The sequence below is a fragment of the Thunnus albacares genome, chromosome 15 (genome assembly GCF_914725855.1).
Source record: "Thunnus albacares chromosome 15, fThuAlb1.1, whole genome shotgun sequence".
NCBI lineage: Eukaryota > Metazoa > Chordata > Actinopteri > Scombriformes > Scombridae > Thunnus > Thunnus albacares.
Genome location: NC_058120.1, coordinates 26,287,169 through 26,302,082, shown reverse-complemented (window position 1 = coordinate 26,302,082; position 14,914 = coordinate 26,287,169). Strand labels below are relative to the sequence as shown.

Below are 14,914 nucleotides of genomic sequence, written 5' to 3'. Positions count from 1 at the left end.
ACTCATTCTACTATTGCATTCTTCTGGATTTATCTAGAAAAGAGAATCAACTCAAAGCCTAAAATATGGGTGTAACGTAAACAGCAAATTAGTGGCTTTAATCCATCATTTGCATTATACATTTAGGCTTTCAAGCAGATGCTCCTTCACACTCTTACTAGAGATCACAGCACTTTGGAGCCTGGTTTACAGGCATTTAACTGACTGTAAACCAAGCTGACTGTAAGATAATCAGTATTTATTGCGCTCTTTCGGTTTTATGTGTTGACTTTTGTTTCCCTTTTAGCTCGCAGGCTATCCAAATATACGGATTTTTTCCTTCCTGTCTGGCTGCTCACATGCTGACAAGGCAAGCAAAAGTAAAAGATCAGAAAAGTTGCACGTTACATTCTCAGGCGGCAGCACGTAACACACACATGGAAAAGGAGAAGCAAGTACAGTATATATATATATACATACAAGATCACAAACGTCAACAAAGAAGAAGAAGAAGGAGTACAGTACAGAGCCCTTGTTGAGTCAAGATGAACACACTGATGAGTCTGTCAGAGGACGTATTTATACTGGAGAGAGGAAATCGGTTTTCACACCTGCCTGTGGAGAGCGTTGAACTGGAAGTGATGGTTTCTTTGACAGGATGAAAAGAAAAATGGAGGTGGACAACTGAAGGAAAAAAAACCCTGTAGGGTAAACATACCTAGAATCTATTGAAACTGTATTTTTGGCTAATGTTAAGTAGTTTAACCCTTTCATACTGTTGATATTCTGACCCTTCACAGTATCTCCTCATAATTAATCTCTATGCAAAACTTCTTAAACAAAAATCAACGTTCTACTCATAAATACCTCATCAGTCATTAATAAATGGGTGATTAATCCTCAATTTAGCTTTCAGAGAGCAGAAATAGTGTATTGTTTAGGTTTTACATTATTTGTTTATGGAGAAAAAACATTCACAGTCACAGTATATTATGGTCTCATGTTAACTAAAACAGGAGAACATAACAGACATCATGATTTCAGTGATTTTTGAAAGGTGCTTTTTGAATTTTTGAATAAATATGGATCAAATTTAAACACCCTCTGTGTACAAAAATGTGTCAGATGCACAAAAATAAAAAAAAAGTTGAAATATTTTCATTTAAGTCATAGATTTAAAGGCCATAAGGAGGTGTTTTGTGTTTTCACTGCTCTCAAATGTAAAAATGGATCAAATTTGACCTGAAAAGTATTTAAGGGTTAAGTTAATAATAGTCTGTAATATAACTGTAACTTTAGTATTCTCATTGACTTTATGGAGACATTTCATCCATCACTTTTATTTACTGTTACGAGATTTGGAGGGCAAAACAAAAAAAACATAATATTAAAATTTATTTCCAGCTACAGCTCTTTCCAGGAGACAGACTCCTTTCCTCCTTTCCGGTTATAAATATGTCCAGAGATCAGCTGCTGATGTGGGATTCTCGGAGGGAAGCTGTATCTTAATAACTGGCTGACAGGACGAGGTGTACTGACGTCGCTGTGTCTCACACCAAAAACCTCCCAGAGCCACCAGCCGAGGTGTAGCAGGCAGGGGACTCACGGGAGAGATGCTGATTGGTTGTTCAGGGAGCTATGACTACTGTTGCTATGTGAGCGGGCCAGCTTTGGCCGGCGGCAGCAGCCTTTTAGAATATAAGATGGTGAGCCGCCTACAGCGATCCTACATCTACATATTCTGCCACTGCAGTCACTAGAGGCTGAGGAAATACTGCAGATACTCTGAAATGTAGCGGCTCTGTTAGACGTGTGGCTCTGCTGCAGAGGGAGTTAGGTGGGTGTTATAAAAATGTGGAACCAGCAGGCTTTATTGCTGTGAAAGCAGTTTTTTTAAGAGTTAGTTAGAATTGCTCTACAGAGAGAGAGTTAGTGGAAAAACAGTGTTTATTACGACAAAAGCGCTACGTAAATGTGAAACACTACGACTGAAGCACAGAGATGTGAGATGACTGGTTTCAGATTCAGCCAAGTGAGCGCTTCACTTTTCACTTGCTCTTATTAATCAAACAGTGCAGCAAAAGCAACAGCGACTAGACTTCACTACACTACTGATAGCTGCTGTAGGAGAGCAGGTTGACTCTGACAATCAACATTATCAGCACAGTACAAAATGAAATGATCCTTTTACAATCATTTAGCAGGTCTGACAGGATTTACACAAACTGTCCCCATGTGTGAGAAGTTCCTGATTAGAGTAAATTAACGATGGTTGAGGGAACAACCTCAGTATCTTTCTGGACAGAAGCCAATGATCAATCCTGATATTATATAATTCTAATAGAATATAACAGCTGTTTTTAGAGAAAAAGCTCTAAAAACTGGACTGTACGCTACCTGCTCCGCACCAAACTGTAAACAGACACAGTTAGCTGTAGACTAGCTGGTGAACATAGTGGAGCATTTAGCAGCATAAGAGCCAGATGTTCCCCTCAGGAGTTGGTAGAGAGCAGAAACAGAGCTAAAAGAGAGTGAATATTGGACTTAAATTCACCAGGTGGAGAGAAACACGACTCCAGATGAATGATAATGTTGCTCCGTAACTGCTGGATGTGTAAATAAGCAACTGTTTGCTAACAAGTTCAATATATCAACTTAAAAGGTGATGATATGTCAGTGTTGTGCTCACTACTTGTTTCTGCTGCCCCCAAGTGGCCAAAAAAAAAAATCAGTTAATACAGATTTCAGTCAGTCAATGAGTTCTTCTAATTGTACACAAACCCTGATACTGATACTGCATTTCCAGGTGTCTTGCTGTTATTTGGTGCTGCCCAAATTTCAAAAGCTACAGCAAATGAAGAAGTTACTGCACCAGAGTTCAAATAATCTGCTCCAACCAGCTCAGCGTGAGCAACCAGTTAATATCAGTACTTGTAGTGCTGGTTTCTTCAATGCTTATATCTGTTACAACAAGATTCATGTTGTAAAACCAGATTACTGTTGTAAGTGGCTTCTGTCCACAGAGATACAGACTTGTGTGGTATAAACATGTCTGTCTCCCTGTTTTTAAGACTCTCGGTAACGTGTTGAGGGCTGTGTACTGTACTTACCCCGTTCCACTCCACGCTCATACTCACTTCCTCGCCACCGTCTGGCCCGCTCTCGTACTTCACCGTGTCAGAGGTCAAACTCTCGCGGCTTCGCTGCTTCTCACGGGCCTCCGGTTCGCTCAGGACCTCAGCCACACGCTGCTTATGCACATTGTCCAGACCCTGATAAACACACACACACACACACACACACACACACACACGTACACAAGACAACAATAAATGCCAATTCAACTAATCCAATTACAGCAGAAGCTGAGCACCTCTGCCACCTGCAGCTTGTCACATACACAGACACATACGTAAAGCTGACAGTAGTAAGAACCAATTCAACCAATCCAATTAATATTAAAGCTATAAACTTCAACCACCTGCTGCACTGAACCCAGGCCCTGGCAGACAATCACGTCTTACATTACACAGCAGGAAGTTACGAAGGTAAAACAGGCAACAGTTTATATTAATGAAATCATTATAGAAAAAAAAACACGGCCTGTAAACTGGTGTGATGAGTGATGATGTCATTTAAAAGGCAAATCTAATTTTCATGGAGGGCATCAGTTGTTTCAAATACAAAAACCTCCTTGTGACATCAGACCTCTTCCTCATACTTAAGTGCAGATATTGTAAAAGCTGCTTATATTTCTACACCATGACCATATATCTCAATTTGCATTTCTGCTTACTATGTATAATATGAGAATTATGTGCAAAAATGACAAAGCTCAACTGCAATTCGTGGCAGTATAACCTGTTAATATTTTGTGTTTCATATTTCTCAGTAGCAGTAAATCACATGATTCAATACAGATTTAATACAGGTATCAGTACAAGTGTTCAGTTAGATTAATTATGAGACCATCGTTAGTAACTACAGCTGTAAATAAAGTTGCACCACAGGACTCCAGTTTAAATTCTTAGTGCAGTATCATATGCGTGTTACTGTTACTGAGATACTTGACATTAAAGCTTGGAAGGATTCCTAATTTAGGATAAAAGCTGCAGGGCTTCAACATTTCCACCCACTTCTTCTGTCCACAGGAGACCCCATTAAGTCTCATAACTAACACGCGATCAGAGGCGGTTTTAAAGCTGCACTCCAGGCTCCACAGCATCTTGAGCATAGCATCTCATCCCTGATTTTACTCCAGACTGCAAATATCTGCCTTTTAATCTGCAGTGAATGCTGAGATCAGCCATTTCATCTGAGGTTTGGTAACCGGCGACAGTCATCTCTTTCTATCCCTGCTGCTTTAACACCAACACTTGACATCTAAAACCCCCAGCTAGGAATCATCACCCAGAGACCACACCTGCTTTCTGGAACGCATGGCAGCTTCCTCCAGAGTCTCAGCTGCCTCAAACTTGCCCTGCCGCCTGTAGAGGGCGCCCAGGTTCTTCAGGGTGGTGGTCACTGTGGGGCTGCAGAAACAAGGAGGAAGAACATCTCATCACAGAGAATCATTTCAGTGAAGGAAAAGTATTTTAACTAGTGAGAAGAAACTCATTTGAATGGGCTTGTTTTGTTCTTCAAAGGAGAAACTTTAGAAAAACATGATAAGATCGTGTTCTTCTGGTCCTATTAACCCCATTTTTTTTCTATGTTGATTTGTAAAAGATTCTTGATAACTGAATCTTTTTATCTATTATGAGTGAAGATCAGACCAGCTGAATAAAAGTGGTTTAAACACATGGAGCCTTAAACATGTCAGACACAAATTATTCTAAACTTTAAACAATGCTAAGAGTTTACAGCCTTGCTAGCGGCTCTGTGAAGCTGTATTTAGGCTGGTGTACAGCGGTGCGTTGACCTAAATGCAAACATCAAGATGTACAGTTTGAAGATGATTGGAAGAATTAGTTTTGCAGGTATTTGGTCATAAACCAAAGTATTGGACAAATTAAAACTTTGACCTGATGATGACGCTAGATAAAAAAATAGGAGATCACTGATGTTTCTACAATTAGCCTCTTGTTACCATGGAGATCTATCTCAAATTTCATGGCAATGCATCCAATAGTTGTTGAGATACTGTATGTCACTAAAAATCACAAATGTTAACCACGTAGTGACGCTACAGGAAAAGTCAGAGGATCACTGAAGTCAGTAGGGTTTCTCCTCTGCGGACGATGAATGTTCATGGTAATCCATCCAATAGCAGTTGAGATATTTCAGTCTAGATCAAAGTGGTGGAGCGACCTACTAACATCGCCATCCTTTTTTTAGCCACTAGATATTTAGCTAAAAAAATATAGTTTTAGACAAATTTTTAGGAAACTCAGATTAGAAATAGTCCGCTCTGAGTGGCCTCCGCAATTTTCCTTCATTGCTGTAATGAAATATTTGAATAGAGTTGTTTTTGAATGTTGGGAGCCTGAACACATCGAGTTCAAACAACCAAACTCACCTGTCGACTTTGCAGGCTTTGTACCAGCCTCCATATTCTCCAAATGGTGAACCGTCCTTCTGCTTCCCCTACAAGACAAAACTCATGTTTCATTAGTTTGCAAAAAAAAAAAAAAAAAAAACTCTCCAAGTAATCAACAAACAGTCACATGATGCACTTTCCCCTTAAGTCTGGACAAGAAGCATAGATACATGCATGAAAAATGTGAAAAGATGGAAATTAACCCATTTAGAAACTGGAGTCTTTTTAATACCATCAAAGACAACATGAAGGGATATTAGATGCTGGGATTATAGTCGGGTCAGGATTCCTTCTCCTGAACAACTAAACCCTTTAAACTGTGACCAAATACATGTCGTACTCCTAGTTGGGAAAGTTGGGTACTTAATCACCGCTGGCTGGTTATTACTGAGACTTAATCTGCTAATCCAACTCTTTGTAAAGTCAATCCTTCATATTCATAACACTCTAAGAGAAGTTAAATGCTGCTGTCAGTGTTACTTAATTTAGGAACTATTACGTTATCTGGAATTTTGACCTACTTTATGCTACTAGATGTAAAATTTAAACGTCGCTGTTGCAGACACTTGCCTTGCTTTGTTCCTCTCTCTCCTCAGCGTGCATCCATATTGGTTTGTTCTCATCTGCAGAGAAACGCAGAGTCATCAGACACAGAGAGAAGTGAATCAGTGCAGACAAACAGTCACTCAGATAAACAGCAGGGGAGCGGAGGGAGGAGGTTTTTAGGAAGTCACTCTGGTTCTGAAGAAGTTTTTGTTTTTCAGCTGAAAGGTCATTTTTGTTTACAGCTGTGTCTTCGACCAAAATCATAACAGCAGCGTGATAATATTAACCTTTAAGAGAAAGACGTCTGAATTTGTTGGTGCGTGTTGTTTTTGTTTCAAGTCAGTTTGGATAAGAGGAAACTGGCTGCAATGACCTAAATATGTGTGTGCGTGTGTGTGTTTACTTGTGCACATCCTACCATCGACAGAGCCGAACTCCCTCTCGTGAGCGCGGGTGAGGATTTCTTTGTAAAGAGTCTCAGCCTGCTTGAACTTTCCCTGCTTCAAGTAACAGGATGCCTGGAAGAACACACAAAACAGAAAGTTAATAGTCAGCAAAACGAAAATGAAAATGACAGCCAAAGTCCAAGATTGCCCCACAACTATCAGCAGGGTTTCAGCAGGCTTCACCAAGTTAAATTTAAAATGTTTTAAGACATTTTAATGCCACATAGAATACAATTTAATATCTGTTTCACTGCAAGAGTTTGAAAGATATCATTAAAAAACATGATGATAAGGGTAGAATTATTTACTAGGTCCAATATGAAATAGATGTCAATTTATTTTGTCATTACCTTCTGGCAGTTTATAACAATCATTACCAATAATATAAATAATTACTCATTAATCATGACCTGGACGTGCATAGCAGCAGAAAAACACAATGATAGATTAATCTTAACAAATAACTTCTTAATTTGAGGTCAGAGGTCTGGAACAATAGAATTGGGGATTTTCCAGTGAGGTTTTGAGGTTTTAAATACCTAAAGGACTTTTTTTTGAGGAAACTTAAATCAAGGCTTCAAGACCTGCAGACACCCTGCATCAGGGAATCTACCACCAAAACCACAAATGTACTTTTTATAATAAACAGTTTATTATGTATTTCTTTTTGACGCCTAACAACTGAACCATAAAAGGTGTTGATCAATGCATGACTTGTAATAAAATCACTGGGTCTATATATGATGGACATTTTAACCAGCATATTAATCGATAACTGACAGTTCCTCCTTTCTTGAAATACCGACCCCACCCCGCCTCCCTCCTTCTCACCAGGTTGTTCTTTGTCTTGGCCACGTTGGGGTCGTCTGGGCCCAGTTTGGTCTGGTAGATCTCCAGCGCTCTCATGTAGTAGTACTCCACCTCCTCGTACTTGCCCTGGTTCTGACACAGCAGGGCCAGGTTGTTCAGCTGCTTGGCCACATCTGGGTGGTCCTTCCCCAGCACCTGGGACAGAAGGGGGGGTTAAAACAACACTCATCAATCTGCATCAAACAAAACGAGTGATAGATGACGGTGTGTCTGGCATGTGCCATTTGGTTGGACAGTTCTTAGAGACTTTACTACCAGCCAGTAGCCAGGTGCTGGTAAATCTGCTCCTGTAGCTTCTAGGGTTTCTAAAAAATGTGGTAAAATTGCGCAAGTGGCTGTGCAGCTGGAATTAATTAGCAATGATTCACTATTTCATTTACAGCACTCTGAATTTTTCTCAGTGTCACAGAGTTCAAATGTGTAACCCTGTTTTACAGTTTTGCCTACTTTTGTAATTTTGGTTTTTCCAGGCTAATGGGAATCGATATAAACTAACATGGTTCTTCCAGGAACTGAGGAATGTTTGTCTCATCTTTTGCCAGGTTGCTTTGACCCTTGCTCTGCTTGCTGTAATTTATAAGGTTGCTTATCTTTAGGCAGGAGTCTAATATAAATAAACTGAAATTTCTCTCGATAGCAGTGTAGACATAACCTGCCTTGCCACTTAAGAAGCGTAAAATTGTGCTGCGATATCGGGAATTAAATCTGTAACAGGTGTTAGTGCTCCAATCTGACCTGAACTACATACTGTATGTGTCTCATAAAGGATTTTGACCGGTGCCAGACTGATGGACTATTGATCTGCTTGATTAAATAGAGGATGAGGACAGTAGACAAACATATCTGTGCGCTAAACAGTGTTTATCATAGAAAACTAGATCTTTCACATTAGACACGGCCAGATAGAAAGCTGAAAAGCCATGAAAAAATCTGTGGATGTGTTCGCATTAATCTGGATATGAGAGCGCAGTAAGCTTTCCCTGTGTGCTGAGAAGGCTTAAAGCCATTAGAGTCGAGTGTAGCAGGCGTGAAAGAGATGCTGAAGGATCATTAGAGACTTGGTGGCTAGACCTAGAAAACCGCAGCAGCGAGGTTTTATCTGAGTGACTGAGTCTAACCGAGCAGCAAAGAAAGGGAGCTCAGAGAGGGACAGAGTGAATGAAAGCGCCAAATAGAGAGGAAACAGGCTGGGACTTCGGGAAAAGGAAGCACCAGGAAGAAAAAAAAAAAAAGAGGTTGAGAAGGATGAAGGTAAAAAGACTAAAAAGAGAAAAGGGGATACAGAGAGAGAAAGCCAAAACTCCCTGCAGGCTGATTCAGTGCTAATTCCTTTGAGAGAGATCTAAACATTTCAACTAAGACGTCAGTGTAAAGAGACAGAGAGCAGCCGGCCGGGATTCAGTGTCTTACCTAAGAATACTAGAGCAGAAAAGAAAACTTTGGCTGTTGTTGTAGTTGTAAGACAGTTTCTTCTCAGGTACAAGACTCTATTAAACCTGCTGTGTGGAACTTTTACATATGAATGAGCGTCTGTTACATGAGTTACATTTGCTAAATGAGTTCATACGATGCTGATTAAGCCTTTTACTGCCAGATAAATCTCTCTGTATCTGACAGTATACAGAGTTTTTTAAAATTCATGTTGCTGTTTGGCTGTTAACTGTGATGTAACAACTTTACAGTTTGTTAGAGAGACATCGCAGTGGATCTGTAGGTTTTCATAATTTAGTTTCATTTTAACAATCAGGCTGGAGATATTATGTACTTTTGCTATGGTCTACAAATCTAATGAAAAAAAAACGAGCATTAATCCGTCTTTCAGTACTTAATGAGAGTATCTGTGGCGCTCAGTCCATTAGTTTCTACTGAAGACATAAATCTTTAAAACAGGTCACAAATATAGGATATCAGTAATTTCCTAAAACAGCTGGGCACTCTCCTTTTTAGCGAGCGTTACTTAATCTCTTAAACTCCCCAAGGACGCTGGCGTCCTCAGCCAACATTACTTTCTTTCAGAGGCTGTAGCGGGCTCGGTTTTCATGTTACAGTGATGATTCTGGTATCATACAATACCGACCATGTCATGCTAGCTTGTCTGGAAAGGGGCTAAATAGCAGTCCAAAGTTAGGCTAAATTTTGGCCTGGCCATTTCCAAAGGGGTCCCTTGACCTCTCAGCTCAAGATATCTGAATGAAAATGTGTTCTATAGTTACTCACAAGTCTCTCCTTTACAGACATGCTCACTTTATGTTAATCCCATGCAGATCTGGATGGGAAAAAAACCCTGCAGTTTGGTGCATGCAGTATAAATGTGTTATTTTTGCCTATTCTAAAAATGGTGTATTTGAATATTTTTGCATACTGATGTCCCTAAACAGTCTTGGAATTGCATACATTTGGTATGACTGGAAAAAGCTGAGACTCTTGTGGATTCAATGAGCCCAAGTGTATTCATGTGCGATGATGTTCGTCCCCACAGTAGTCATGAAACTTTAAAACCACAAACTAGAGACCTAGAGCAAGGATGAATGGCCTTCCTACGTATATTGACAAAAAAGGGGTTTCTGAGAAAGGTCTTGGTGTCTTGTCTTGGTGTCTTAACGTGGTGTTTTAGAGGGATTTTTGACCATTTTTATCAATTCTCAAGGGGTCAAAAATGGTTAAATTTTGCACCAAATCTGTGTGACAAATGGTCTCAACTCAAAAATTGCTGCAACAACTTGTGAGAGATAACTGAGCCTGGGAATAACCATCATGTACTTCCATCATAATGTTCTAAGCCCTTATACACTCTAGACTTTCAAAATTTGAATAGGCGCCTAACCGAAACACAGTGTTTATTACAGATTTATGATGCTGAGCTGCATCTCAAATTAATCTTCAGGCTCCGAGCTTTCAGATGATGTAGTCCACTTCCTCGTTGACATTTACTGTTGACCTGCTATCTCCCTCTAACCCCCCCCCCCCCCCTAAAAAAGACAAAAATGGGTCTATGGTAAGAGGGGAGGGAGTGAAGGACATTAAACAGGAATAAATAGTGCGTTTGTTGGGGGCTATTTTGAGCAGCGGATTAATCCACATTTGGTGCTCTAGTGAGTATATCTGGCAGCAGGACTGTGTATGTGGGATTCTTTTAAAATAAACTGCAGTGTGTGTTCAGTGTGTGTTCAGTGTGTGTGTGTGTGTGTGTGTGTGTGTGTGTTGGTAATGAAGGAACATGTCACCCAGTGCAGCAGTGCGGCTCACTGATGTGTTTTTAATAGTTTGCGTAATACAATTTAGCTCTATGGCACAGAGGAATAAGATATATCAGGCTTTGGATCACAGAATCAGTTCATTCATTGTTGGTTTTGTTTTTTTTCCATCAGATTTGTTGACAGTAAGTAAAATATCAAATATCACTGGAGTTATAGCTTAATTGAGCTTTTAGTGTACTGTATGTAAACATTAATTTGATTTCCTAAGAGATGAAATTGCACTTATTCAATGCAGACATTTGGAGTTCAGATGTTAATTACAGAAAACATCCGGTCAGTATTCATATCGGCAGATACATAATTTAATCACATAGTTCGGTATCAGAGAAGGCAGATCTGGACTTTCCTATCAAGAAACAAAGCACAGACTATTTACTATTTATTCAACGTAAAGATGTTTTGATTTGCTCGTTTTTTTGGTTTTAATTTAAAAACATATAAACTGTACAATGAAAAGCTTCAATACTAATTTATCTCCAGTGTCCCTGATTCCCAGCAAACCCAGTTAGAAGCTGAGCTTTTCTGAGCTTCTATAAAAAAGGCAAAACTGCAGGAAAAACAAATCCTTCTGATTCAGCAACTCTGCCACCTTGCACCGCCCCGTTTGTGCAAGAGCATTATCATCTGAGTTTGAGTCGCATAAAAAAAATTGAAATGGCTCAGCTTAACCAAAGCTGATGTCTCATTCTCGGAGGAGGAAGACGGAGAGCGAGCCAGAGTTTGGTCAAAGAGAAGAACCGAGGACGGAGACAGAATAGTAAAGAAAAAGTGTCGTCTGTACTCTGAGGACTGCTGAACAGTTGCTCCCTGGTTAGAAGGTCGTCCCATGATGCATCTTCTTTTAACAATACATAGAGGGAGAATGAGCAGGAATGACTGAAAGGAGACGATACTTAGGTGAACAAGACTATTAATATATGGCTGGACTGTGTATGGATGTGCAAAATTGTGGCCAGTTTGTTACAGGGATAGTCAGTGGTAGTGTCTATGATGTGGATTCCTAGATATTAAATATTCATCTGGAGGCTGCGGAGGAAATTATAAAAGAAAGTCCTGACAGCGTTGGGTGCAGGAGGCTCATCTCCACCCAGTTACTGCAGTTACAGCAAGAATACCTACACTAAGCTGATATAACAGCCTACATGAGCGCGACTCGTATTTTTATGCTGTTGTTTGCGATGTGAAGATGTCGAAAGAAATAAAAAAAAAAGTTTGCATCCTGGTATCTAGTTCAGTTATAAAATCCACCACAGAGCGTCTCTCCCGCCGGCTGCTGACAGCGTTGTCGGCCCGGAGAGTCGATCGCACTGGATGTTAGAGGAGGAGACGGCGGAGACGCTGGTACGTGTCCGTGTTTAAACAGGAGTTTAGTCGACTTCTCTGCATTTAACACCGGAGCTGAGAGCATCAGAGCTCGGAGCAGGAAACAGTCGCTCTGTTTCCATCACAGTTATGTATTCAGGTCATTTAGAGACAAGACTGTAAAAGTTTGCGGCCTGTCATGTTGTCACGCATATCCAAGGGGGATGATGTCAGTAAATTCAAGTAAAATAAAGACTTTGCTTATCCCATGTGAATGCACCACACAAGACCACACTTGATGTTTAACTTAAAAACTGAGTTAAGGCTGAAATATGATGCTATAGGCTGCAGAGGGTGTACTGCAGAGACCAACAGTACTGTTTAAAGGTTTTAAGCACTTTAGATGTTTAGATTCTTATCCGTTATGCAACACCATCAGGGAGGCGTCTGATCGCTCCCAAATTTATTCTGCAGCATGACAACAAACCCAAACATCCAGCCAGAGTCATAAAGAACCGGCAATAAGAAGAATAAGGAGTCCTGCAGCAGATGGTTTGGCCCCCGCAGAGCCCTGATGTCGACATCGTGGAGTCAGTCTGAGATTAAATGAAGCAGCTTCTCCAAGATGCAGGAACAACCAACATTATAAGTGGGAAAAGTTGGGACACACTTTCTCATTCAAACAAGTTTCGGTCTTCCAAATAATTTAAAATACATATTAATCATGAACATTTCACCTCATCTTTTTCTTAGTGGGAGGAAGTGTTTGTCCTTTATTCTCCTGCCTTTAAAACTGACATATGGGAAACATGTTTTGATGCGGTTGTCAATCTTTAGTTCAGTGTTTAGTGTTTGACTGCTTTGTACCGAAGTAGGACACAGAGTTTGTGTGTGAAAGAGAAAGTTTTTAGTCTGGTGAAGAAATAAAAAAAACTGTTGTTTTATTGGATAAACGGCTGCTTGTTAGTATTACTGGGTCTCTTTTTTTTCATGGCGTTTGATGACCTTTGACCCACCTTTTCTCTGATCTCCAGTGCTCTCTTGCACAGCGGCTCTGCTTCCTTGTACTTCCCTCTCTTCCCGTACAGGACGGCCAGGTTGTTGAGGGTGGCGGCGACCTGACAGGGACACAAACACACATTTCAAAATACTTCCCGAGCCTCATTCGTCTTCACCCATGTGCGCAGTGTGTGTGTGTGTGTGTGTGTGAAACTGCCGAGACTCCATCACAGCAGCGTAGTGCCATTGATCTGGTGAGTGAGTAATTGACAAAAAGGAAAAAAGACGTGCGGAAACAGGAAATGATTATGGAGTGTGTGTGTGTGGTAATTTGATCCCAATCAGCTGTGTGATGAAACTCCAACCCCTGCGGTCATGAGGAGGGAGACTACGGAGGCGCCTGGAGGTCCCCCTCTGATCTCTGATTCAGACCAGGCTCTGGTGGCCATGTGGATAGAGTGGGAGGAAAGGAAGGAGGAAGGGCAGAGTGACTGGAGGAGGGGGAACTCATTCAGGAAAATGAGAGGCGGAGAGCAGTGAAAGACGGAAATATGAGTAAGAGAAAGAGAAAGAGAAAGAGAGGAGGGGAATGAAATCTCGCTTTTCCAGAACTTTATTCCTTGATTTCGATCTAGTTTTTGAATCACATTGCTCCACAATCTTTAAGAAATGACTCCAACAGTTGAATATAGATGATGGTGATGATATTGTTGCGTTCTCAAAGTTACAACCACTACAAAGTAAGTGAGAGCTTTGAACTGAGGTGTATCAGGTGAACTCAGGAGCTACTCGGTGTTTGAACATGGTGTCGTCATGTGACTACTATACAACACTCGGTTTCAGAGAAGACGTTCCAGTCACCCCCACATCTGATTTTCTTTGTCAAACCACAGCTCATCCAGTAAGTCCCCAGGCAGCGCCCTCAGGACCCCTCTAAGGGAGTGCTGTGCTTTTCGATGCGCTGGCACAAACAACCCTCAGAGCCTTACTGCCTCTGATATGCAGACGCAACCTTTTCATTCTCCAGAGAAAGTTCCAACTCAGTGGTGCTCAGCTGGCAGCTTTTTGTGATTTTCTGTCATTTATATCCTGTTATGATGTTAGATGTCAATGTTGGTCAAAGCTTCAAAAACCTGATGAATGTATGTAAACATGCTCCCTGCACGACAAATGTCTACGTTTCAGCTGTTCTGAACATTTGCATTGTTTGTTCTACTGTCCTGACAATGTCAATAAATGGCCGTCCGTTCCGTAACCTTTGTTGCTGACGTTGTTCCATTGGTTGTTCACGTTGTCAACTCTCTGATTCAGGTTAAAAAATTTACAGATGTGTTTGAGAAGTTTCCATTTCCAGTAAAGAACAAGAAAAAAAGAAGTGAAAACCTACTACGATATGTTTAAGTAGCCTTTGCAGCTGGCAGAAGTTTGCCTAGAGGCAACTTCCATACTAGCTTCCACTGTTTCCCCACCAGAGAGGCGACATTCCACTTTTCACGCTCTAAAGAGCCAGTTTTCATAGCCAGGAGTCACCGTGCCACGGCCGACACCTTCGCCAATCTCCAAAGTGGCAACGTGCCAGACATGTAAAAGACAATACATGTGTGTTTCTACATGTGAATCCAGTGTTGTAGATGGAAACCTGATTCAGGAACTGATAAACACACTGAAGAGAAAGTTTCTGAATAGCTGCTCTCATAAATTTGGAACAGGTTCCAATTTAAACTGGTTCTCAATACTGAACATTCACAATAAGAGAGAAAGAGAGAAGAAAAAGAAAGGCGAGTAGCTGGAATTGAGAGCTGAAAAAGGAGAAAGAGACCGAAAGATTTAAAATGAGTAACTGGTGAAAAAAAATGGAAAAATCAGGAGACAGTGGATCATTGTTAAATAACTGGCTATATCGTGGTCAAAACTATGATTTCTTCTGAATGACAAATCACTGACTAATCACTTCCTTGTGGAAAAGGAGGATCAGG

At 40.7% G+C, this 14,914-nt stretch overlaps 1 protein-coding gene across 4 annotated transcripts in view; it reads right to left on the bottom strand.

The window, feature by feature from the left end:
* Positions 1-14,914, bottom strand: part of klc1a (kinesin light chain 1a) — a 52,739-nt gene that overhangs the window by 15,705 nt on the left and 22,120 nt on the right. For 2 of the 4 annotated variants that reach the window (XM_044374074.1, XM_044374076.1), the window contains exons 7-13: positions 12,956-13,057; positions 7,342-7,515; positions 6,483-6,582; positions 6,089-6,141; positions 5,498-5,565; positions 4,403-4,511; positions 3,117-3,251 (exon numbers count right to left, since the gene is read on the bottom strand). In XM_044374074.1, coding sequence (XP_044230009.1) covers positions 3,117-3,251; positions 4,403-4,511; positions 5,498-5,565; positions 6,089-6,141; positions 6,483-6,582; positions 7,342-7,515; positions 12,956-13,057 — 741 coding nt within the window. Of the gene's footprint in view, positions 1-3,089; positions 3,252-4,402; positions 4,512-5,497; positions 5,566-6,088; positions 6,142-6,482; positions 6,583-7,341; positions 7,516-12,955; positions 13,058-14,914 lie in introns of all 4 variants that reach the window. The other 2 variants (XM_044374073.1, XM_044374075.1) reach the window with 1 other exon arrangement.